Below are 27,761 nucleotides of genomic sequence, written 5' to 3'. Positions count from 1 at the left end.
ATTATGTTAAAAATACATTTTCTAATAGTTTAGCCCGCCAGCGGCCAAGCGGTAAAGTCGCTGAACACTGGTAGTTCGGTCCGAGGTTCGAATCCCGCAAACAGGTTGGCTGCATGGGCGTTTTCGTGGTTTTCCCCATTCCTAATGTGTATATGAACCAGAAAGTCCTCCACGAGGGCATCCCCTCCTTAGGCAGATAGCCCTAGTGTGCTTTGCCATAATTAAATAAACCAAACCATCTAATAGTTTAATTTACATAATAGTTTACCAGATAGTAGAAAAATATTTTTAAACTTACTTTAGGAAATTTCAACCTTGGAAACAAATTAAGCTTTTAGTTACAGAAAGTGGACCAATGTGTAAAAAATATATACATAAATCATTATTGCACTGGATGGGTTGCTTCAAGTTTGAAATGCACATATTTTGTAATTTAAAATATACTAATTAGAAAAACAGTAACATAAACTGTTGTCCAAAATTATCTTTGCATGCACAAAATAATGATTTTTCAAACCAGACATTAATAAATAAATTGAACATAATAGACATTAATAAAAAATATGATCCATCTTAATTCATGCAAACATATCACAACAGGTATTCAAGCTCTTAATAAAGCAGTTAATTAAGAATTTTTAAAAATAAGTTCCACCCCTCCATATATAAACAGAGAGATGTTTAAAAAAAATTTTTTACAGAAAAAGATATTGCAAGGACATCTCTCTAATTTCTTTCTCAAATTCAAATAAGGAGATCTGCCTTAGCAATTCATTTGTTCAATGACTTCAGTTGCAATTCATTATCTAGTGCAGTAATGCTTTATAAGTCTGAAATCTGGAATGATGTAAACTTAAGTCATCCAACAAACTTCTTTTTTTTTTTTTTTTAGAGATTTTTTTCTATGCTTTATGCATGTGCAATAAATCCTTTTTCATAATAAAATATGTCAACAGTCCTGATTCTTATTTCCCTTCAGCACCAAATAAAATAGCACCACGTTGAAAAAACACAGTCATGATCAATAACTGGGATCTCAACTTTTTGCTTGGCATACATCTCAAATTGAAACACTCTACATCAAAACACCATTGATTTTACCGCTACTGAATTATTTATTTCCCTCATACTAACCAGGTGCATCATTACTTATTACATTTTGTTTTCATCACCACATGGCAGATTGAAAAATGACTCTCGTTGCAATGTCCAACTATTTTTGTTAATATTAGTACCAAAAAGTATGGTGACATTACTCCTGCTCATGATTACAGACTTTCGTGCAACAATGATCCAGTAATTGTGACATCCAGTCCAATAATAACTTTTTTTGTGTGTGAAAGGATTGAAATTTCATGTTGATAACCTATGGGCAGATAGATATCAAACAAGCATATATAGGAAATTATACCCAATGATCGTTATTCTTTCTCATACAGTTACATCTGCACCATTATAATGAAATATTCCTTATGCCTCGTGAGAATATTTATTATTTTCTGGCTCCTTCTAAATGTATAGAAAAACAGCTATAAAAATGAACCTTGACTAGTCCGTAAAGAAAACAGGTCGATAGTTATAAACTCCAGCTTTGATATTTTCAGTATCAATTCAGGAAAGCCTTCAACTGAAAGGTAAGTGAAACAAAAGGCTTACCAGCAAGATCACTGAATACTAATAGTTTGAACTAAGTTTAAAAAATGCATTCTTTCTCTTAGACAGATGGGCCCCAAGTGCTTTGCAGCATAACACAAAACATTGGCTTTCAGTCATAAAGGCCTCTCTTACCAAGTCTTCTGTTTACATTTTGCAGCAATACAAGTGTTCTAGTGGCATCTGCAAATTCACTGTCATGTTCCTAGGTAGGCAGCTGCACACCCTAGAGAACCGAAACATTTCCTCTGAGATCTTATCCACCAAAACTTTTAATGTTTTTAACGGTTCTCACAGAACTGATGACCTTTTAAATGTTCAGCCATCTTGCTACTTCCATAACAGGTTTGCCTTACTTCTAAACAGCCAAAAGATCTCTACTTTAAAGATTCCTCCAAATGATACTTTGGTTGTATAAAAACACATACTCACACTGGTTACAACATTCAATAAAATTGCCATATTTTTGGTGGATTTTCAAAAATACACAACAGCCAACTCAAATAAGATACATGTGGTTTAGAACACAAAAATTTTCATACTTCATGTTTTGCTGAATGTATGCATTGTAAAGAGAAATACCAATATTTACATTTTTACAGCCCCCACTAGCTGTGAAAATGTAAATATCACTCAAAATTTTTTGTTCTTTCTAATAAAATGTGTAATTTATAATTTAATACACATTTTTTTATTATTATTATTTAAGAACAGGACAGGACCTATGAGGCATAAAATATCAAACAAACGTTTTTCATCAATTCTCAAATTCGGCAATATTTCTTGGTGACTTTTCATGGGAAATCAGAAAATATCTGAAACTATTTTCACTAGATAAATACAAAAATCAAACTTTAAAATATACAATTTCCTTCAGAAATATGCTTTGTGCAAATCACTTTCCTTGTTTTTACATAACATATCATTATTTGCATTCTGGAAACAGCTATTATGGTATTATTAACATTTAAAAAAAAAAAAAAAAAAAAAGATTGTTCAAACTGCATAAACAGTAATAATTTGATGTACTTTGCTCAATCCTTAAATAACCTAATAATCGGGCTAATATGTTTATCCTTAAATAACATATTAGCTTGATTCAAGTATTTAAAAATAATTACAGATATCAGCACATTTAACAGTATTCTAGTACAAGTCCTATTCTCATGCAATAGTCTAGTACTATTCTCATGTCTAGTAGTCTCATGAATAGTCTAGTACTATTCTCATGCAAGTATTAAAAGTGCCCATGATACAAAACAAAAATACATGTACAATCTACAGTTACAATCTTAAAAAAGCTTTCTCAAACTCTTTTTTTTTTTTTTTTAAAGGGAGCACAACTTGGCCACAAATACAGCGATTTGGGGGATAATCCTTTTTTTCCCTCTCCTAAAATTATTTATTTAAATTTTAGATAAAATCCTAGTATACGGTGCAGCCTTGGCGCGACTTTGAAAATTATCGCTAACACCAAAAACGATCCAAAGAACGTCTATATATATATACTATACACACATAGTATATGTATGTACACACATAGTATATATACTATATACATAACACCAAAAATGATCCAAAGAACGTCTATATATATATATATATATATATATATATATATATACTATATACATAGTATATATATATATATACTATATACATAGTATATACTATGTTTAACTGTATATTTTCTTTGAATGACCCGTTAACTACACATCGTATATGTCCCGTTTTTACTGCTCATCATAAAGTCGCCAAAAGTAGCCAAATCCCGTGTGCACCGGATAATAGGAATAAACCAAATTTTATAGGAGGAAAAAAAAAAATATTAGCAAAAGATTAGTGCTGAAAAAAATGAAATTATCAATGAGTAGTGAAATTAGAAGGTTTCTTTTTTATTTTAATAAGCAATATTACAATTAAATATTTATCTTAATAACGCCATTCTAAGACATGAGTACTTTTTTTTTTTATGCAACTATACGAAGAATGTTAAAGCATGTATTACAAAATGAAAAGCTTTTATACTTTATATAAGTATATATCTTATTCAGTAGAAAAATAATGTATGTATGATAACAAAACACATTGACCCACCAATGAATGTTATGAAAATATGCGCAAATCAGTGACGCATATACTGATAATATTTAATAAAATCTTTTTTAACACGTTTCTTTAATTGTGAAAACCATAACTCTTGTCTTTTAATGTTCTACATAACTTGCATCTTTTTGCCTTAAGGATGTAAAATCTTTCTTTCGAGCTTAGAGAAAAAGATAGGCAAAGGAAACACTTAGGTAAAATAAAGTCTCCATAAAATAACTCGCTGAGTTATGATTTGAACTACCGCAAAGATGAATTACTGCAATGTTACCTTAATGAATACAACTTCAGTATAGTTTTATAATGCCAAGGAGTATAGTTTTATAATGTCAATCCCATTGTTGTATTTGGACCCCAAGAATTCTACTTCAACTACCATCAGCAAGTCTGACTACTTCAAACTCCTCAACTCTGCTTAAGCAAAATCAAGGTTTTTAAACGTTGATTTATCTCTGGTGTGTGGGTAAGTAATCTAATTAAATCTTATGATTTTATTCATAAATAGCAATCTAAGTTACAAAGAATATAATTCTAAATATTTAATCTATTATGTGTAATACTAATTTTTAAGCAAATTCGATTTTAGTTGCTAAGAACAAAAGTTTTTTGACACATGTAAGACTTGGATGCTCGGCAATACTTTTTGCGAGGAACGCATTTATCAACATTTAAATATTTGTTGTCAATGGCAATTATTCACTATTATGTCTACATTGCTTTTCTTATCGTAAAATATAGGAATTTATATGCAAGAAGACCGGGAATCTAAGATAAATTATTTCGCAGTTGCTCGGCAGTATTCTGCTCATCTCTAATAAATGAAGACTTTCTTTCTTCCTTTCTTCAATGGATTTAAGACGGTGATGGAATGATAAACTTAAGACCCAAAATATAAGAAAATAGTGTAAAATACATGTGAGAAAATGGTGTTACGTGTGTTTGGCTGTTCTTGAGCACGTGTTTTTACGATATTAGTAGAATTGTCAAAGCTTCATATTTCGCTCGTCGGGTATTTCATAGATGCCGAGTCTATTTATCTCAGCCCCCTTTCTTTGGAAGCAGGCACGCTTTTAATATCTTAAATGAAGGTAAAGTTAATGAAGCAAACAGTGAAATGTGCCGTATTCTTAAAGATAGTCTTTTTCAAAAAAAAAAAAATTGTAAACTTTTACCAATAGTTCTTCTGTTTCAGTTTGGTGTTATCTGCATTTTCGATAACCTTTGAACGATTTGTCAGTTTCTATTATGGCGGAAAAATGTTTGAGATTTTTAAAATTTTATCTTTCATCATTTGAATGTTCAGCATTTAACACTATAACGGGAACATGAACTTGAGTTCGCATTAGAGAATGTTTAAATTTCTGTGCAATAGGGCTAGATGGGTACTTCATCGAAACAAGCAGTAAATATTGGTAAAAATGAAATCAAAATCTATAAAACCTAGTACTTATATATGTGCAAAATATTAGTTGGCTTTTAAAAAATTTTTAAAGCTGCTGTCCCCCCCATCCTCAATCTGAACTTCTGCTATCTATGTATTCATAAAAGGGTTTATGACCCATTGAGGGACAAAATATTCTCTAAACTTGGAAAAACTTTTCTCTCTCATAAATTCCCATCTAGGTCAATTAGAATTTCTTCAACACGTACTGAGCATAGGCATAAGTGATATAAAACATGTTCTCCAGAGCATTAAAATCTGTTTGGGTGCTATTGGCATGCTTACAGATCTAGTAAAAAATGCCAAAAAAAAAAGCACTGAATATGTGAATGATTCTCCATGTGATTCAAATATGTAATGTATAACATTTAAATTTTTTCATGTAAAAATTATTGGAATCAAGCTCTTATCAATTTCTTAATTTTCAGTCCTTAAACTCAAGAAGAGCTATCCTTGATCTACACGATGGGCAGGGAGGACCGAGCAACGTGGAAGAGTAACTACTTCATCAAGTTAGTGGTATGTATAAAATTGATTTTCTTAAGGTCATATTGGGCAGTTTAAAATCAGAAATGACTGATTATCATGAAAGCAAACTCTTTCCAAAATGGAGTAAGCATTTTTAGATAGCTATGTAAATAAATGGTTGTGTAATTTATATAATTTTTAAATAATCAATAATTCCAGGCTTGAATAATTTTGGTCAATATCTTTCTTAGAGTAAATATTGATTTATCTTTATGGAAAATAAAAATATTATGTAAAGATTTTTTAAAAAGAAAATCATACTAATGTGTTGATGGGAGTTTATGTAAAATGTTTGCTTTCCTAAATAGTACTGTTCAAATTTTTTTTGATTGTTCTGAAGTTAAAAAAAACTGCAGATCTTGCACCAGTTTGCATTTTTAAAAAATTGCCAAATGGGTAGGTTTTGTGCATCTTAAAAAATCACTAACTTATCAGATCGAAGTATTAGATAGCTTCAATTTTGCATGAACCCTCTAGCAACTCGTATCTAAAACAAAGCCCTTGTTTCTTTTTACTGTTATGTAAGATTAAATAAGAAGTAGGTTTTTTTTAATTTAAGTATATTTTCATTGCTTTAAATAATTTGATCAAAATTTTATCTGATTTAAAGTGTCATATATTGTGCATACTAACTTTTTTCTAAAGCTAGATAAATTGAAACCGTATTTAAAGTATCTGATATCCTTTTTGTATCTATTTTTGGTTTTGATAGGTAAATTTGCTTATTAAATTTTATTTTGCAGCAACTTCTCGATGAATATCCAAAATGTTTTATTGTTGGAGTTGATAATGTCGGATCAAGGCAAATGCAGCAGATACGTCTCTCTCTCCGAAAACATGCCATACTTTTAATGGGTAAGAACACCATGATCAGGAAAGCTATTCGAGGGCATATGGAAAACAACCCAGCTTTAGAAAAGTATGTAATACTTATCAGCTGCGATCTTATACAAAATTTATATTGTATTTTCTTGATATAAGCACCACAGGATATAAAATTTAAAATATTTTAGTATGTTAAGGTACATTTAAAGAAGCACATACATATAGTAAGTGCAAAGAACAATAAATAAAAGTAACACAGAAAGCATTTTTAAAAAAAGGCCCTTTTGGCATAATGTAAAATCTGAAAGGTTTTTTTTTTTTTTTTTTTTTTTTTTTTACATTTTATCTGTGCTGTGATGATAGCCACAAATGAATTTTGTGCCTTGTCAGAGCCAGGAATGGTTGAACCCACTGACTTAAGGGCACAAACTTAGGATTAAACTTGCTGTAAGGCCGTCTGAGCACTCAAGTATTCATATGCTTTTTAATGTTTTTCTCTCAGAAAAGATATTTATAATTTTCTCTCAGTTTCATATGGTATTAAAATTCCTGTAATGTCTTATGGCTTGTGTAATGATGATAGCCAAGGATGAAATTTGTACCTTGTCAGAGCCAGAAATGGCTGAAAGCACCGATATTTGGGTATGGACTTAAGATTAAAGCTGTCACAAAGGCCGTCTGAACATTAACGGTAATTTGAATCCTAAGGAAAGTATATTTTTCATTAAGCCTACAGGGGCTGTGTATCTGTAGCACCAGTTTCAAGGATAAAACTTCCAACTTTCAAACAATTATCAATAATATTTTAAGACTTATGTGCATCATGAGGTTTAGCAAGATATCTTGTCAGTCAGTAATGGCTGAACTTGCTCACTTATGAGCTAAACTTACAGGCACTTTAGTTAGCAGGCATAAACTAAATATAATGTCATTTGAGCACTTAGGTGTTAATTTTTTTGGAACAGCTTTAGTATTGGTCCTTTTGGCGATTTTTTGATTTGGCAACAAACGTCGGTCGCCAAGGTAGACCCGGCTTTGAAGATCGGAAAAAAATGGCGGTTTGTCAACAAAACCCGATCTAGACTAAAAAATAAGCTCTTAATCAGAATAAACAGTCTTTCTCTAATTTTCAACATTTCTAGTACTGCTATGATAAATTCTTGAAACACTACTGTAAATGAGGTTGATCTTTACATTATGGTAACTTGGCGAAAATTTGGCAACCAACTCTCCTAGAGCAACCTTCTATTTTTTTTCCCCGCCGCCATTTTGTCTTCACGAAGTAAAGACATGTTTCTTTTCTTTTTATCTACTGAACACTTCTTCCAACAATCTACTAGCCGAATTACACTTATGCTAGAAATTTTATCAAACAAAACTGCTTAATCATCACAAATATTCACTGCAAAATTGGGAAAAAGTGCACAATACTTAGTGTCAGATATTTAAATTATTTCCATACACGTTTACTTCAACTAAAACGTATACCAAATTCCTACAAACATAAAATTCACAAAATAACTATCATTTCATTAAAATATAATTAAATTCAAAAACACTACTTAAAATATAAATGAGCACATACATTAAATTAATAAAAATTACCTTACAATCCTAATTACTTTAAACTAAATCATTGCTAATAACAATTTTCCCAATAATTCCAAATTCCTTTCCACCTTACATTTAGAACAATGCATAAAAATATCCTCAAATAATTAAAAATACTAACTTACCTAATCTTCTTCAGAATCTTGATTACGTGGCGGATACACTTTTCTAATTCATTCAATAAAATTATTAAAAGATTTTTTCTGCGAATTTTTCCTCCATACTTCCTCCGCTAAATAAAAAGCAAACTTCTCTTTATCACAATGCCTAAATACCCATTTCGAATTCACTTTAGTTAGGGCCATGGGATCCAAAAATTAACAAACACTGTTTCACACAACACAGAATAAAGCTAAATACAAAATTTCCCGATTTCCCCCCTTTTCCAAATAAAGAACTGTAATTCGTCCATTAATATCACATGACATATCCCATGATCTCTCATTTCCCTCACGCAAAATAATGCGTAATCGTAACTGAGTACTGCTCACATTATTACCAAAGTCCCAGGTAGTAACCTTTATCGCCTCCAAAATGTCGCCAAACTACCAGTTACCATATTGTAAAGATCAACCATAAATGAATTTATAGCAATTATTATGTTATGAGTAATGAAATTTACAAAAAAGGTTAATATTTTAAATTACAGAATATAATATTAATGTATTAAACATTAATATTTTAAGTAGTTAATATTTATATTTTATTATATTAGTACTTAGCTAATATTTTAAATTTACAAAAGGTTAATAAATGCATTTCAAACTAATGTTACTTTAGTTTCTTAGATTCTGTTATTAAAAGAAAATAAAATATTTCAAAATGAAGGAAATCAAATTCAATTATAATGTGCAAGTTTTGTACCAGTATTAGAAATATTTTTTATGATTAAATTTTGTAAATGGTAAAAATATTAAGAAGTGTGCATTTTTTAATCCCTCAATTTATTAGAAGTAATTTATGATTATAATTTAAAAGCTAAAATTAAATTATCATAATGAGTAAATTTTGTACCAATGGTAATAATACAACAATCATCATAAATGATGATGATTTCTGTGAAAAATTCGAACAGTCATTGGAATCCACTAGTGGTAGTTCAGGCTGGCTATGGAAGTTTTTGTAGTTTTCCATACATGTAATGTGAATCTGAGCCAGTTTCTCTTAAAAAGTACTTTATGAAGGTATCCTTCTTCTGCTAGCCAGCACATGTATTTATTTTCTATTCATGATTCTCTCTTATTTTTTAATTCTAAATCTTACTTCTCAAGTGAAGAAGTGTTGCATCTATAGGTCGAAAAATATGGTCAATATGTTTGAAAAAAACCTGTTCAATTTTGGAAAGCATTTAAATAAAGTAAATAATTTGTATATGATGCAAACAAAAATGCATTACACTATTTCATGTAGTGAATAATTAATCAGAGAACAAAATATATTGTAGCATAAGTTATCTTGCCACAAGTGGTTGACTGAGTCATAAACACAAAGTGTGCCTTCTGTTCTGTACATCTAAACTTTATAATAGAATAAAAGTATATCTTAACTTAATAAGAATATATCTAAACTTTATAATAATATCTAAAGACATTGAAATCAGTATCTAAGTGCTTGCCATGTAGTCAAATTTTTATATATAAATTGTACTCTTACTTTTATTATAAAGTTTTTATTACAAAAAATGAAGATTTCTGTTAGATAAAATGTTTAAGTAATGTAGAAAATTTTCATAAAATTTTAAATAAAAAGTCGACTATTATGTCAACATACTATTAATAAAAGTAATAATACCCAGTGAAGGTTATTCATAACAGCTGTTAGGTTGTAAGATTTACAAAATTTGAGAACTCTAAATTATAAGCAATATATTCCATAATCTAAGCAACATTATATTTTTTGTAGTCAGACAAATTATAAAAATGTTATAAAAGCAATAATGAATCCTGATTTGAACCTATGAATTCATGCAATTACACATCCCTATAGTTGTAATATGAGGCAAATAAGTATTTTTAGACCATGGTAATTTTGATCTCCTTAGCAAAGGAAACACCAAGAGTTTACCTCATGCTACTGAAAATGTGTTTTTTTTTTTCCTTGGGGGGGGTGGAGTTTATAATTATATGCAGAGTTGACATATGAAAAAATGTCAAGACTCATGCGATGTAATATTAAAAGCACGAGTTTTAACTATTAAAATTTTGGCTTTTTAAAATATATTTTAAATATTGTGCTTTCCTAACACAAAAGTAACTTTAAGAAAAACATGGAATTAATCCCTCCTGCCATCAAAGCTCTGATACCTACCAAATTCGTTGAATATGCGTGGACAGAAATGGTGGCATGTTTTAAGCTCAGTATTTAGGGTTAGCAAGGTTATCATAATTTTTCATTTATCGTTCTAAAATGTCGCCAAACAAATTTCTCGCCAAAAAGGACTAATACTAAAGCTGTGCCATTTTTTTTTTATCTCTTTACTTCCTTGTACAAAGTAAAAAGAAGTATTGTGATCACGAAAAATTCCAGGTGTCTTGTTTCAACAAAAATATTCACTTTGTCCGCTATCAAATGCGAATTAATGATGTTTGTGTGAAGGACTATAAACATGTTGTGCACCTCCCCTTTTTGCTTGCAATCAGCTGCACCAGAAGTATGTGTATATATACAGAGGCTCCAAGAGTTTGTACACTTATGATTTTCATTGAAATAGGGCTCTATCCATTAATTAAAAGTAAACTTTCTGATTGAGATTTTAATAATAAGATTTATAATCTATTTGTAAAAAAATTACATGAAATATTTTTAAAACATAGCGAAACTTTTATTTTAAAGAAATTAATCAAAAAATTAAACTTTTTATCTCGCAAAAGTCTTTGTACACTTCAAAAAAATCTCGACATATTAGTAAATGTTTTCATTTTTTGTTAAATTAATGTTTAGTAGAATATCCTTTAGCATCCACGAAACCGCTTTCAAATGTCTGGGAATAGATTTTACTAGTTTTTTGTAATTTCTGTATCAATGTTCATTCATTCTTCCATCATGACTGTCTTGAGTTCACTTTTCGTTTTGATGTCATGTTTCTGTACTCTAACCTCCAGTTCTTTCCAAATGTGTTCTATGGGGTTTAAATCTGGCAACTGAGGTGGTGTTTTCAAAACCTGTGGACAATTATAGACATCAGGCAAATGTTGAGATATGTATGCTTAGGATCGTTATCATGGTTAAAAATAAAGTTGTTTCTAATACTCAAATTTTGGTCTGATAATTTTAAATTGTCTTTTAAAATATTTAAATAAAGAGAATGATTCATTATGCCAATAAATACAAAATTACGTAGTCCTGATGCTGCCATGCACCCCCACACAAGAACACCACCACCATGCTTAACTCTTCCAACTAAGTTCTTAGAACGAAGTTCCTCATTTTTCCTTCTCCATACAGTTATTCGACCATCGGAACCAAAAATATTAAATTTGCTTTCATCAGCAAGAAGGATATTATTCCAGTACGTTTCGGGTGTATTTATCATTGATTTTGCAAATGAAAGCCTAAGCTTTCTGTTTTTCTCACGTAAAAAAATTTTTTTTACATGCAGAACACCCATGTAATCCAGCTTTTCTGAGAACTCGTCAAACAGTTTCAGGTGAAATTGAAGTAGAAAACTTAAATTCTGCAGAATTTAAGCAGAAACTTTTACAGCATTCAAACATGGGTTTTTCACAAATTTTCTAGTAATAAATCTCTCATCTCGTTTAGTTAACTTTTTCGGTCGACCTTGTCTTACCTTGTTTTCAATCCGATTTTCTTCTTTAATGTGTTTTATTACACACTGCACTGTAGAATGGGATAAATTAACTAATTTAACGATATTTCGAATTGATTTACCACTACTATGGTGAAAAATTATCAATTTTCGAATGCTCTTTTCAATTTCTTTACGACTGAGACCCATTTTTCCATAATAAATAGAATATTCTGAAGTAAACAATAAAAAATTAAAGCAAATGATTTTTTAAATGCCACCACAATGCAAAAAAATTAAAAAAAAGCAGCAAATGATAATTCTAATTTTGATTTAATCCAAAAATATTTGTGTATGAAGACTTTTGTGAGATAAAATGTATGTCATTTTTTGATTATTAATCTCTTAAAAATAAAGTTTTGCTATATTTAAAAAATATTTCATGTAATTTTGTTACGAATAGATTATAGATCTTATTATTGAAATCTCATTCAGAAAGTTTACTTTTAATTAATGGATAGTCCTATTTGAATGAAAATCATAAGTGTACGAACACTTGTGGGAGCAGCTGTATATATACCCACTGTTTACTTGGCTCCATTAGCTCAATTATTTAAAATTCTTATATGTTGGTAAGTTGTGAATTTTTGCTTTAAAATGATTGAATAATGTTGTTTTCTTCAAGTTAAGGTTTTTATGCCTGTAGTTAATCTGCATGGAATAATTGTAGAATTATCAACAATTTAAAAGTTGGTTAAGTGCGGCTAGGCTTTTTTTTTTTCTTTCTTTCTTTAACCATAGCAGCCATTTTTATTTTACGGGGAATGCTCAGATAAACAGCACTTGGCAAGGCTCCTGAAATCCCTTTCACCAACTTGGGCGATAGGTGCTGAACAGTTGGGGAGAGTGTTGGGGTTGCTAGCCCAGATGCTAAGATAAGGAAAAGCAGAGAGATATTTCTTTCTATATGTAGATACTTTGTGTTGAATGTCATGACTTTGCAGATAAATCTGTGCTGATGATTACATGGCTTTGTCAGTAGATGTTTTATTTTCTAAATAATAACACCTGTAATTAGAGTAGAATAATTTTAATTTTATACAGGATTGCTCACATTATTCCATGTGAATTTATTTACGTATAATTAATTTCTAAATAAATTGATTACACTTCTAATCAGAATAAAATGATTTTATTTTGGTGAATCTTTGGAGGATTATGGTAACTTGGTGATTTTTTGGCAAAAATTTGGTGACCAACACTGCTGCAGCAACCTGCTAGTTTTTTGGGGGGATGCCATTTTGTTTTCACGAAGTAAAGGCATGTTTTTTTAATTCAACATTTTTTCCAACAATTTGCTAGCCGAATTACGCTTATGCTAGAACTTTTATGGAACAAAAGTGCTTAATCATGACTAAGATTAGGGTGCGAAATTGTTTCTAAGTGCTTATTAGCTAAAATCACTTGGTGCCTTGGTTGATTGCTTGTTTTTACATAGAAACTAATTTTGTTTTTTTGCTTGTTTTTGCATAGAAACTGTAATTTTAATTGTTTTAACTGCATTAGTTTTATAATTTGCCTTTCTGTGAAGTGAGAATTGAATGTAAAATATATCAAATGAAATTCAAGGAAATAAGCTTAAATGAAATGTAGCAAAAAATGCATGATCTGATATTCTGTACAAGGAAGTCGTGGTATGTACAGAATTTTTTAAATGCAAGAGCTAAAAAAAATCAAAATTTAATTTTGATTATATACAGCTGATATAAATGGCCTAGACAATTTTTGTGATGTTCTTAAAAGTGTATATATGTGCATCTGAAATATATCCAGTAAATTAAGGCTATAGATTAAAAGTACATAAATCCAGATCCAATACATTTGGCATTAAAATAAAGAAAATATTCCTACCTCATGGCAGTTTTAGGCATTCTTAACAAAACCTGCTGTTCAGAGCATTGAGCGAGTATACTACGTGTTAAAATTGGTTAATATCTTAACTTCTGCCAGTTTTCTGATTTCTGAAGTGTTGTATATTTGAAGATAATTTTACTCTTCAATTTATATAGATGGAGAAACGTGGTTTATACTATAAGTGTTTGTGTGATGATGATAGCCAATAATGAAATTTGTACCTTGTCAGAGCTAGAAATGGCTGAACCCACTGACATTTGGGTACAAATTGAAGATGAAAACTGCTGCATAAGCTGTCTGAACACTAAATTATATCCTTCATTCGAAATGTGTATATTACAATAAGCTTATAGAGTGCATGTACCTCAAACATTAGTTTGAATAGTAGAATTAAGTCATTACTGACATTTTAATCAATAATTTTTGTGCATGTTATGACTCTTGAAGAAAAAACTACGTGTATGTATATGCTTTTATTTTATCTATACATTTGTCTTATATTCATTATTATTTTCATTTGCACCTTTTTTCCAAGCTTATAATTTAAAATTCACTGACCTAAAATAAGATTTCTTAATTTAGAAGCTAGGAGGGATTTCAAATTGAAAATTATCAACTGTTTGCATTAGATCTTGTGTATGTGTAGAATAAAAATTTCCCTTAAATTTTTATTGTAAAAAAAAATTCATGTTAAATTATTCAGTCATGAACATAGATAATCTTTAATAAACACAAACTGTATTATTCTTTTAAACTAGTATTTTGATAACATGCATATGTGCTTTTTATTATTTTGGTCACCTTTTATCATAAAATTCTGTAATTATAACGATACTTTTTTCTTCCTTGACTGCTTGTGGTTATGCAAATAAAATCTTTTCATTAATATGAGACTGGAATTAAAGGTTATTTTGTTTGCGAGTTTGATGCTTTATTGGGTTCCCCCCTTTTAGTCTAATTGAATTTATTATAGGTATTGAATCTATGTTTTCATTTAATCTTTTTTTTTTTTTTTTTTTTTTTTTTTTGTCTGTAATGTTTTTAGACATCTTGATATTTTAATTTGCAAAAGAGAAGTTTCAAGCAAGTACAAAAATATAAAATGAAGGTTTAAATAATAACAAAATAATTTGAATATAGAAATTCTGTAGTTAAAATATTGAAAGTAACTCAGCAGATGTACTATATAGCTTAGAAATATGTGGGAAACTTGACTATTAAGACCATTTGAATATTTACTGCAAGTAGGGTATAGGTTTAATTTTTTTGGTTTCTAACATGCCTGCTGTTATAAAGTTTGGTATTCCCATTTTATGCTAATTTGCATAGCAAAAGCCTTTTAAGGTATTTAAAAATTGTAAATTAAAATGTTTCTTTTAAAAATTTACGTATGTGGTACTTACTAAGATTTAATCTTAAATAAATTGTGACAAGTTAATTTGTTTTGTCAGCTGTTTTGATAGTGGTATATTAGTGTTCAACTGCAGAAGAGATGTTTTAATTTTCTGATTTAAAGTTTTTCTACTTCACTGTAAAAGGATTAATGGTAACTTTTTTTTTTTTTTTTTTTTAAGAATTATCCCTCATATTCGTGGAAATGTTGGATTTGTTTTTACCAAAGAAGATTTGGTTGAAGTAAGAGACAAAATTATGGACAATAAAGTCAAAGCTCCAGCAAGAGCAGGTGCTATAGCTCCATGTGATGTGATCCTGCAACCACAAAACACTGGATTAGGACCAGAAAAGACCTCTTTCTTCCAAGCCTTGCAGATTCCAACTAAGATTTCTAAAGGAACTATTGAAATATTGGTATAGAGTTTATTTTTTAAAATTTATTTCCAGATCTATTAAATGTTTTTTATTAATTTGAATTTTACTAGCCATGATTTAAAATTTTGGTACATGGGTAGTTAACTAAGTATAAATACCAGGTTTTGAATGCGAGAAAGAGAACAGGATAGTGCAACTTCTTTAATAAATTTATTAGGCTAAGACTAAAACTGGTTTTCTCTGGCAACAGTGAATAATGTTCCAGGTGTGAAATCATCGCTAGAGGAACTTTTAATCAAAATGGCACCATCCGTGAAGGGAAAACCATTCTGTATTTTGAGTACACCAAAACATTGCTTATGAAGTCCCACGAAATGGATGCTTGCGAGTTCCAAATATAATGCCTCAAATAGCAGTGTGGCATGTGCTATGGTAGAACCTACCTACTACCTATACACCTTTCTGTATTATTACATCCTTCCTAAGTATTTACCTGTTTAACAAGGATATTTTACCAATTTTACCTGTTTAACAAGGAAGTCATGTTGTGTCTACAGAATTTTTTTTAATACTGGAGCTAAAGAAAGTGATTTAATTTTGATTATATAACCATTAATTGTTTTTGGTGTAATTAGTTTATTAAAAAATTCTTTTCTATATACATTCAAGAAAAATTGCTAATAAATTTTCTGAGCATTGAAACTTTTTTATGTGTGCATTCAAAAGTATATATGAATTATAGGCATTTGTAGATAACCTGATTTTAACAGTACATCTCATTTATATCTAAGCATATTGTAACAATATGTTTTACTAATTTGTATAGCCAGAATATTACGGTATCTGCAAGGTAAACAAAAAAGTTCTTGCCGTTTCTGGTATGGCATTGGAGAGTAAACCCCAACATAAAAATAGTTGCCAGGCCTGGCAATGAAGTGGTTGGGATGGGAGTCTGGGCACTAACCAAGAGTATAAAAGCATGTTCCATTGGTACTTCAAGCATAACCCGCACAGCGACTGATTGAATTGGACACACCAAAGGCGCTTATTCCAAGTTATTTGCTGTATGAATTTAAAGTGGACCTGTCGGTGGCAGAATCAAGTCACCAAATTTGCCAGGCCTTTGGGTATGATGCCATTAATGAATGAACTGCTAGGTAATGATTCCAGAAGTTCAGGTGATCGGATACGTCTCTTAGTGATACATCGCAGCAGTTGGCAGCAAGCGCTGGACAATGAGGCCCCGAGAGCAGAGAGAGTGACAGTAGCCAAACATGCGGTAAGCTTGCTGCATACTTCCAGGCATCTGATTAAGCAATCAGACTCAGTGTGCACCTCATAGGAAAGCCATACAAGATGAACAAGCGGGGACCCCACTCAATGCTATGCAAACAAGCACCAGTGTGTTGCTGCCTGTTCGTCATTGCTTACTCTGCACCGCTATGCATCCATATTTGCGAGAACTCTCCCCGGCGATGAAATGCGGGTCCAATATGATGCACCCAGGTGTTCCAGATTTTGGTTGTCACCACGAGACCCTGTGTCTCAGTGCGAGACCTCTCCAGTTATGTAAGATCATGCTGTGTGGGCTAAACCATACACCCAGGCCTGTATTTGCAGCATTTGGGTCCCCACATGTGCATCAATCAGCCACTGATGCGTAAAGGGTCTGCTCCTTCTCTATGACAGTGGGAGGCCACATGTGGCTCTGGAGGCCCATTGATACCATCCAGTGACTAGGCTGGGAGACGCTACTCAATCCATTGTACTCCCCACACCTCGCACCAATTTTTTTGGTTACCTTGTAAGTGCTTTGGGTCACGTATGTAAAAGTTTCACTTGATTGCAAATAGCATTGACAGGTTCCTCGTAGTGGTCAAGAAGCTACACATGATGAATATGTATGGCTAATTGTTCTAATGCATGATAACCCTATATTGTTAAAAGCTGATCGATGTATTATTGTTACCTCTGTGGATTTAACTCTGCTGTGAGTAACACTTGTGGCCTTGGAGCTACTTGATATTGTGTAGCATATTCCATGCCACAGCATCGTAGATTAAAGATGTCTCCAGCCATCAGGCTGATGAAGGCTGAAGTAATGTATATTCCATAACCTTCCCATAGTCATTGATGGCTGTGATTGGGAAGATAGACCATACAAAGTACAAATAATATTCGGTGTTTTATAAAAATAAATAATAAGTACTGTACTCATCCATTTGATATTCTTATGTAGGTTATATTATGTTTCTGCTATATGAAAAATTTAATTTTCAATGAAGTATAAACTATTTAATATTTTATTAAAATTTGTAAATTTATAACAGCATATATGTTTGTCGGTGACTGCAGTCATGTTTTTCCATTACCTGTGATGATGTAATTTGCGTCTGAGCACTGTGTATTGAGTAACTGCCTATTACTCATTAGCACTAGTGTTCTCTGAAGGAAACTTATTTCTGAGGTGTTTTTCAGCACAAGAATTCATGATTTGTAAATTCCTGCAAGTTGCATCTAAATTGTATAGTCTACCTTGCATGTACAAGGTCTGTATATAGGTAGATACAATATCCATTATTATTACACCCTTTCTAAGTACGTGTCAATTTTTTCCCAATCTTAAACAATGTTTTTTACATTTTAATAAAGTTTTTCACTGTATAATATATGCTGTTACTAGTTTCTGTTTGATAATGTAATTAGAAAGTTGTCTCTTTATTTGTCTGTAGAATGCTGTAATTTATCTGATCGATGTATTAGTGTTGCCTCTGTAGATTTAAGTCTACTGTGAGTAGCACTTGTGGCCTTGGAGCTACTTGATATTGTGTAGCATATTCTATGCCACTGCATCGTAGATTCAAGATGTCTCCAGCCCTCAGGCTGATGAAGGCTGAAGCAGTGTATATTCCATAACCTTCCCATAGTCATTTTTGGCTATGATTGGGAAGATAGACCATACAAAGTACAGATAAATATTAAGCTTTTGATGAAAATATATATATATAAAATGTAATTGCATGAAGTGTACTGAGATTAGTGTGTTTTCATGCAGAGTGTAATACTGTTTCCTGTATGTGAAATGTTTGGTATTGGAGGGTGTACAAATGCTTTTCAGCATTTTATTATGATAAGTAAATTTAATGTAACAGCATACATACTTATCAGGGCACTTAGGCATTTCTAAACAAAGAATTTAAAAGAATATAAATTTATTACGAGTACATACTGTATTCATTACCTTTCTTACTAGATAAGCCCTTTTACCCGTGCTAAAAGAGCATTCCCCCCTTGCTTTCCTAAACTCGGAAAATATGTATGTACCATTACTTAGATTATTTTTAACATAATTTATAAATTTAACAACAAATTGTGCATGGGTTTATGTAAAATACAAGTTGCAACCCGCCTGGCTGCTAACTGGTGAATACCGAAACTCAAATAATGTCATAAAGTAAATACTTAAAATGTAAATAAAATGATAACTGTATTCATTTCCTCATCCCCGGTTGAGATGCCTTGCTTTATGAAATGCCATAACATAGCTGATTTTGATGTATTAGTGTTGCTTTTGTGGATTTAACTCTGCTTTGATCCACAAAATGCACTTATGGCCGCCTTTAAGCTGTTTGATATTGTGTAGCATATTCCATGCTGCTGCATGTAGATTAAAGATATCTTCTTGGCTGATGAAGGTTGAAGCAGTGTGTATTCCATAACCTTCCTTTTGTCATTGTAAACTGTAATTGGGAAGATGGGCCATACATAGTACAAATGGTGTTAAGTGTTTTATAAAAATAAAATAATAACTCATTTATTTTATATTCCTGTGCAAGTCATATTGTTTCTGCTATATGAAAAATTTTAAATTCTATGCTATATAAGTAGTATTTAACATTTTATTATTGTTGAATGTAAAACGGCATATATGTTCATGTTTTAAATTACCTCTGATGATGTAATTTCCGTCTGAGCACTATGTGTGGAGTAACTGCCTATTACTCATTTGCACTAGTGTTCTGTGAAGACCTGTGTTCTGAGGTAATTTTCAGCATAAGCATTCATGATTGGCAAATTCCTGCAAGGTGCAGCTAAATTGTAATATAAATTGATTGCTAAATTGTAAAATAGTCCTCCTTGCATGTATGAGTTCTGGATATAAGTTGATACAGTGTTCATTCTAAGTATTTGTATGCTGCCATTTTTTTACAGCAGTTAAACACTTTTTTCATATTTTAATAAGCATTTCCACTATCTTCATACACAGTATTGCTGTTTTCCTTTTGATAATGTAATTAGGAAACTATATTCATTTGTCTTTAGAATACCGTAATATATCTGATCGATGCATTAGTGTTGCCTCTGTGGATTTAACTCTGCTGTGAGTAACACTTGTGGCCTTGGAGCTACTTGATATTGTGTAGCATATTCCATGCCACAGCATCGTAGATTAAAAATGTCTCCAGCCATCAGGCTGATAAAGGCTGAAGTAATGTATATTCCATAACCTTCCCATAGTCATTGATGGCTGTGATTGGGAAGATAGACCATACAAAGTACAAATAATATTCGGTGTTTTATAAAAATAAATAATAAGTACTGTACTCATCCATTTGATATTCTTATGTAGGTTATATTATGTTTCTGCTATATGAAAAATTTAATTTTCAATGAAGTATAAACTATTTAATATTTTATTAAAATTTGTAAATTTATAACAGCATATATGTTTGTCGGTGACTGCAGTGATGTTTTTCCATTACCTGTGATGATGTAATTTGCGTCTGAGCACTGTGTATTGAGTAACTGCCTATTACTCATTAGCACTAGTGTTCTCTGAAGGAAACTTATTTCTGAGGTGTTTTTCAGCACAAGAATTCATGATTTGTAAATTCCTGCAAGTTGCATCTAAATTGTATAGTCTACCTTGCATGTACAAGGTCTGTATATAGGTAGATACAATATCCATTATTATTACACCCTTTCTAAGTATGTGTCAATTTTTTCCCAATCTTAAACAATGTTTTTTACATTTTAATAAAGTTTTTCACTGTATAATATATGCTGTTACTAGTTTCTGTTTGATAATGTAATTAGAAAGTTGTCTCTTTATTTGTCTGTAGAATGCTGTAATTTATCTGATCGATGTATTAGTGTTGCCTCTGTAGATTTAAGTCTACTGTGAGTAGCACTTGTGGCCTTGGAGCTACTTGATATTGTGTAGCATATTCCATGCCACTGCATCGTAGATTCAAGATGTCTCCAGCCCTCAGGCTGATGAAGGCTGAAGCAGTGTATATTCCATAACCTTCCCATAGTCATTGTTGGCTATGATTGGGAAGATAGACCATGCAAAGTAGAGATAACTATTACTTATTTTCTGAAAATATTTGAACATTTTATTGTAAATAGTAAATTTAATATAACAGCATAAAAGCTTTATCAGTGTATTTCACCATTTGTAAATGGCAGAAATATTAAGAAATATATTGTTAGTCCAAAGGGGCAATTTGCCCTGAGAGACAATTTCATTGTGGCATTTTGCATCAAAAACTTTAGAAGGCTGTATTACTTTACCAATTGTTGCCACTATATATTATTGCCCTGTCTTATATTTGAAGAAATTATATAATGAAGAATCTGCTTAAATGTATGTTTGTCGCAATGTGATAAAATAGCAGTACCTAGAGCTATCAAAATTTAAATAATGTAATCTTCCATAGAATCTGGGCATGTGGAAACCTAATTTGAATTTGTAATTTGTTGTATTATCGATTTCAGATTTTGTAACACTTAAACGAATTTTTGTGGAAATTCTAAAGATGCTTATTTTAAAATTAATTTGCGATATTGCTGTTAAACTGAGTTTTATGGTTTGAATACATAGAACATAATAGTTAATAAATAAAGGCAACACACAAAGCATTAAGAAAACTCCCCTTTTGACGTAATTTAAATTTTCAAACATTTCAGATTTTTTAATTTGTTATAATTATTGTGTGTTGTGTGTACTGTTAGCATTTTAACACAATGAGTTATCAGTAAATATTGTCACTAGTTCCTTTTTGCTAATGTAAAGGATGTAATTAGGTGATATTTATATATCAATAGTTGTGGTTTATAATCTGTTTACCCATTGTGCTTTTTTACTTTGTAGAAGACCATTCCCTCTTCCTTTCCCAAACTCAAAAAATAGTTATAATGTTTTTAATGTGTTTTCTAAATTTAGCAAGAAGGTATATGTGAATACCAAAACCCAAAGTTCATTTTTATATTCATAAAGTAAATACCTAAAAGCTAAATAAATGGCAGATTGCATAACCTTCCATTTCAGATCCCCTGATCTTTAAAAGGCCATAATGTAGGCGATCTTGCTGTATTAGTGTTGCCTTTGTGGAAACTGCTTTGAGTAGCACTTCGGACCTTTTAGATACTTGATCATAGCATGACACTATACTTTAAAAGATGTTTCCAGCCGTTAGGCTGATGAAAGCTGAAGCAATGCATATTCTGTATGCTTCCTATTGTCATCATTAGCTTTGGAGAGATAGACCATACAAAGTACAAAGAGTATTTTAAATTATTTGGAGCTGCATATTTAATATTGTAGTGAGTACATCTGGCATTGTACTTGTTTTATATTCTGGTACAGATCTGTTAATAATGTATTTCTGTATTTAGAATTTGTTTGTGGAAGTTTTTTTCTGTTTTGTTCGCTTAGAAATAGGAAATAATGTAGTAATAACTTTGTGAGCTTTCTTGGAGATAAGTAACATAATTTACTAAATATAACTTTAATTTATATATGTATTAATTTAACCGTATTTTCTCTAGAATGAAATCCATTTAATTAAGAAAGAAGATAAAGTTGGAGCTTCTGAGGCTACACTTTTAAACATGTTAAATGTTTCTCCCTTTACATATGGATTGAAAATTCGTCAGGTGTATGATTCTGGCACAGTGTTTTCACCTGAAATTTTGGATATTACCAGTGAAGATTTACGCTCAAAGTTTATGGAGGTATGTTCAGACTAAACTTTGAAATAGAATTGTAGTTATTTTGTCTTAACCATTTTTAGTTTTATGCACACAGTAATAAAATATAAATGCAATATATGCATTCTGTTTCTTAGTTCAAGCAGTATAAAATTTTAAAATGTAGATGCTCTTCTCAAGCAAATTAAAATTTTATCTAGTGTTTACTTTAGAATAAAAAATTCACTTGTGGCATAGAAATACATTCTTTTAAAATTTGATAAAAATGTATATTTTAATATATGTTTTAGCCTATTATTCTGTAATACATTTATAAAAAGCAAATTTTTAAAATGCTGGAACTGAACATTAGCAACAAATTTTTAAATTGTGGGTTGTGTTTTTTTTTTTTTTTTTTTTTTTTTTTTTATAAAATTAAATTTCCAGCATCATTAGTAGTACTGATATGTACCAAAGTAAAGCAGAATGCTTTTTCATTTTATTTAAGTTGCTCTTAGTATCATTTATATACTTATGTTTTTATTCCGCAGATTAGTTTCAGTTGGCTTAACTTCATGAAGCATGTCTTTTTTTTTTCCTCTTCAATAATATGATTCAGGTATTGAGTCTTTCACTTTGTTTTAAGATTTCTGAAGGTGCAAAACATTGGCAGTTTCATCTGGAAGTTATTTTGAGCAGTATAGGATTCATTTTGTCAATATTTTTATTGCTTTCCCTTTATCTAATACTAATATAAGCTTGTTCTGTCAAAATATCTTAATGTTTAATTCTCAAATGCTTTGCTTTAATTAATGATTGAATCATTTGTTGATAAAACAGCAACTATCTAAGAGGCCATCAATTTTTAGTTTGTTGCCTATTCCCTTCTCGTACTAATTTTACTGGCTAAATAAATTAGCAAAAGAAGTATGGCAAGTGTTTTTATATTATATAACTGCCTACTCCTGGTTTTATTGGAAGGAATGATTCCACCTGGTTAAACTGATCGTTAAGTCTTTACATTTAGTTGTATGCATGCAGTATGCTTTAGTGGTTTGAGCTTAATTCCTGAGATTACCTCTATACTAAAGTGGATTGATGGTCTTTTGAACAATGGCCTGTGAAAGAAATTATTCCGTTTGTCTTAAATTCTTATTGTACCCTCAGTTGATGTATGTGTAATAATAATTTAACAGGTTATTTTTAGTACCTTAAAGATTAATCAAAACTTACTTGGGTGAAGCATATTTGAAATGTGCGCAAGGTATTTAAATATTCATTACCTAGATTTAATGTGGTGTGATGAATTCTCGAGCATTGGGCTATGAAGAAAATGATTCCATCTGCTTAAACTGATCCATTAAATCTCTACACTTTGCAGTTATATATGTGTAATAGTCACTTAATATTAAGACCTTTTAAAATAATCATATGTATTGAAATTTGTTATGTGAAATGTTTTTGAATATTTGATACCTAGATTTATTTGGTGTGATGAAGTTTTGAGCATTGGGCTATAAAGAAAATGATTCCATCTGCTTAAACTGATCCATTAAATCACTTCACTTTGCAGTTATATAGGTATAATAGTCAATATTAAGACCTTTAAAAATAATAAATATATATTGAAATTTTTTATATGAAATGTTTTTGAAAATTTTGTTACCTAGATTTAGTTTGGTGTGATGAAGTTTTGAGCATTGGGCTATGAAAAGAAAATGATTCTATCTGCTTAAACTGACCATTAAATCTTTATACTAGGTATTCGGTTGATGAATGTATAATAGTGACTTAACAGTGACCTTTGAAGAATAGACTTAACACCTTTGATGAATAATCAGGACTCAACTCGTTGAAATTTGTTATGTGAAAAGCATTTATATTTAATGTGGTGTGATGAAGTTTTGAGCATTGGGCTATGAATAAAATGATTCCATCTGCTTAAACTGACCGCTGAATCTTCAACTGTGCGTTCATTTGATGTATGTATAATAGTGACATCATAAATTATTTTAATACCTGTGTAGAATAATCATTGTTTCACACTTGTTGAAATTTGCTCCATGAAAGAGTTTAAATGTGGTATGTGGTATGATGAAGTTTTGAGCATTGGGCTATGAAAAGAAAATGATTCTATCTGCTTAAACTGACCATTAAATCTTTATACTAGGTATTCGGTTGATGAATGTATAATAGTGACTTAACAGTGACCTTTAAAGAATAGACTTAACACCTTTGATGAATAATCAGGACTCAACTCATTGAAATTTGTTATGTGAAAAGCATTTATATTTAATGTGGTGTGGTGAAGTTTTGAGCATTTGGGCTATGAATAAAATGATTCCATCTGCTTAAACTGACCGCTGAATCTTCAGCTGTGCGTTCATTTGATGTATGTATAATAGTGACATCATAAATTATTTTAATACCTGTGTAGAATAATCATTGTTTCACACTTGTTGAAGTTTGCTCCATGAAAGAGTTTAAATGTGGTATGATGAAGTTTTGAGCATTGGGCTATGAAACGAAAATGATTGTATCTGCTTAAACTGATCATTAAATCTTTATACTAGGTATTCGGTTGATGAATGTATAATAGTGACTTAACAGTGACCTTTGAAGAATAGACTTAACACCTTTGATGAATAATCAGTACTCAGCTTGTGGAAATTTATTATGTGAAAAGCGAAGTTTTGAGCATTGGGCTATAAATAAAATGATTTCATCTGCTTAACCCTTTGACGTGCGGTGGTTGCGCCCTGAAACCATCATTTTCCAAATTTTTTTCTCCTCTTTTTCCCAAAAATTTTGAATGAAAATGAATTGATTACTGATCTTTTACATCTAAATAACACAAAATGACTGTAGAATCATATATGTTTTAGGTATTTATACTTCGGATTGGATGCCTTTTAAAATTTGTTTTCGATGAAACAAAATAACTTCCTTTTATTAATATAAACAACTTTGAATTTAAAAAGTTAGTCATCGCACATCATGATTTCTATCATAAGCAATAAAAAATTGCAGTAATTAAACTGCATATATAAAAAAATCCTCTATATGTATGACATTTGCTATGTGGTTTCAGGACGCGACCACTGTGCCACTAGAGCATTGTGTCACAATGCTTACAATCCTCTAGAGGCTCGGTGATCGTGCCTTGAAACCACTGGCGTTCGCATGCTTTTTCAAAAAGGAATGTTTATTTGTACCCGGATATTGATAAAGGGCTTTGAGACCACAGTTATTTTATTACAAAACAATACATGCACTTGCCCAGTAAAAAGGTCTTTCTTTTCCAAATACCTTTCTCTGACATCAACACACTTGCTCCCCAAGCTAGTATTGTGATTTTATAAATTATTTCCTGTGGTTTAAATTTAATGTAAATATACTTTGCTATAATTAAAAATAGATATTGCATAAAAGTTTTATTTAAGTTCAAAATATTTTGGGACGAAATACGAATAAAATAAGTGAATGGGAAATGAACGATCCGTACAAACCCAAAAAGACCAAGCCCCCCCCCCCATTAACATAAAAAATCACAAATTTCATGTGTCAGATGAAAAAATAAATAACTCTGGACATATACCAGTGAAATTTAAATCCAGGCAGTGTACATTTTGTAGCACAAGGAAGAAACCTTGTAGAACAAGATTGTATGTTTGAAACGTGCAGTGTGGGTCTATGCATGTGCCAAAAAGACAAAACATGCTTTGAACAGTGTCACAATAAAATTTGTTCTTTGAAATTAAAAAAAAAAACAGTTCTTTTTTAATCCATTTATCCAAATGTCCTTATTATGTAGGTACTTATATTTTCACTGCTATAGAAAAATTACATAAATGTAAATTTTTTAATTTTTTCTGATGATTTACTTTGTAAAATAATGTAAAAACATTATATATAATGCAATTCTTACATACATTTTTTTTTAATATAAATTTCGTCATTTATTGGAAACGCGTGCGGAAAATGGTTCCCCCCTACTACATCAGTAAGTTTCAAAGTCCTAGACGTGCGGTGGTTTCACAGTGCGACCACCACCCACAGAACAATGGGCAAGAGTAGATTTTTTTAAATTCATATATTATTTGTCTCTAGGATCATAATATTCAATTTCTAGAGTTTTTAGTTAAAGTATTAAAAAAATAATATCGTGCGCGTCAAAGGGTTAAACTGACCGCTGAATCTTGAACTGTGTGTTCATTTGATGTATGTATAATAGTGACTTCATAAATTATATTAATACCTTTGTAGAATAATCGTTGTTTCACACAACTCGTTGAAATTTGTTCCATGAAAAGAGTTTTATGTGGTATGATGAAGTTTTGAGCATTGGGCTATGAAAAAGATGATTCCATCTGCTTAAACTGACCACTAATCTTTTGTTCTGCATAGAATTGTGACTTACATGAGCCTATGTCAAATGTATGTTCACCTTTAATTTATGCAATTATGTGTGCAAGTTTTACTTCCATCAATCATTTAAAATTTTAATTTGAATAAGTGACAGATTAAATTTTAAGTAACTAACTCCTCTGCCTTATCTTATCAGTAATTTATAGTTACAATGTTTTTATAGTGTACTCAAAATTATCATAAATTCCAGCTAGTTTTTGTTGGCTTCCATGAATACATCTTTTCCTGAAATAAAATACTTATTGTAATTTTTCACAGGATTCGTAATATTATTCTTGAGTCATTGAAACAAGCAGCTATTTTCCCTCTCCTCTGGTGAATGGGTTTTATTTGCAGAATATTTCTCGTGCATTGTGTAAAAAAAGGCCATTTTTAATAGTCTTCTATACGTCACACTTTTCAATTAGGCAGATAGTTAAATGTTTTCTTATGATTAGCTGAACAAGGTTTTCCCTTTCCTTTGTCATTTAGAATGGTATAATTGCGATTTTTTTAATTAAAGAAAAAGAGCTTTGTAATAAATAGAAATTGGTGAAAAACAGTAGATTTAAGTAATGCCCTCTCTTATCCCAATTAAAAAGGTAATTTGAAACAAGCAGTAGCAATACTGCTTTGATTGTGAAAAATGCACATCTTCAGGAGAAGGGGAGTGTGTGGAAAGTGATTGGGTGAGCCATGCTCAAATAATATATACTCTGTAATCAAAAGCATTTAAATACTAATGAGAGGAATAGATAGTAAGAAAGATGTCGTAATGGGAGATCA

General features: G+C 30.8%; 2 protein-coding genes and 2 non-coding genes across 5 annotated transcripts in view; 3 read left to right on the top strand and 1 right to left on the bottom strand.

The window, feature by feature from the left end:
* The window catches only part of LOC118182509 (tRNA (guanine(10)-N(2))-methyltransferase TRMT11), a 51,017-nt gene extending 47,111 nt beyond the window's left edge, over window positions 1–3,906 (bottom strand). For both annotated transcript variants that reach the window (XM_085811994.1, XM_085811996.1), the window contains exon 1: window positions 3,751–3,906. The gene's annotated coding sequence lies outside the window, so the exon portion shown is untranslated. The remainder of the gene's footprint in view (window positions 1–3,750) is intronic.
* A 248-nt stretch (window positions 3,907–4,154) lies between these two features.
* Window positions 4,155–27,761, top strand: part of RpLP0 (ribosomal protein LP0) — a 30,418-nt gene continuing 6,811 nt past the window's right edge. The window contains exons 1-5 of the mRNA XM_085811993.1: window positions 4,155–4,222; window positions 5,629–5,719; window positions 6,472–6,647; window positions 15,398–15,632; window positions 22,428–22,613. Coding sequence (XP_085668119.1) covers window positions 5,666–5,719; window positions 6,472–6,647; window positions 15,398–15,632; window positions 22,428–22,613 — 651 coding nt within the window. The 5' untranslated portion in view covers window positions 4,155–4,222; window positions 5,629–5,665. The remainder of the gene's footprint in view (window positions 4,223–5,628; window positions 5,720–6,471; window positions 6,648–15,397; window positions 15,633–22,427; window positions 22,614–27,761) is intronic.
* On the top strand, window positions 17,545–17,766 carry LOC146998922 (small nucleolar RNA SNORA73 family). Its single transcript, XR_015039954.1, has one exon. It is a non-coding gene; the product is annotated as a small nucleolar RNA SNORA73 family (small nucleolar RNA).
* Window positions 19,936–20,157, top strand: LOC146998921 (small nucleolar RNA SNORA73 family). Its single transcript, XR_015039955.1, has one exon. It is a non-coding gene; the product is annotated as a small nucleolar RNA SNORA73 family (small nucleolar RNA).

Source organism: Stegodyphus dumicola, chromosome 2 (genome assembly GCF_044657685.1).
Source record: "Stegodyphus dumicola isolate Sdum_Otavi_A_Nest chromosome 2, ASM4465768v1".
Classification (NCBI taxonomy): domain Eukaryota; kingdom Metazoa; phylum Arthropoda; class Arachnida; order Araneae; family Eresidae; genus Stegodyphus; species Stegodyphus dumicola.
The sequence above is the reverse complement of the archived record's forward strand: the minus strand, read 5'-3'. Positions and strand labels throughout refer to the sequence as shown.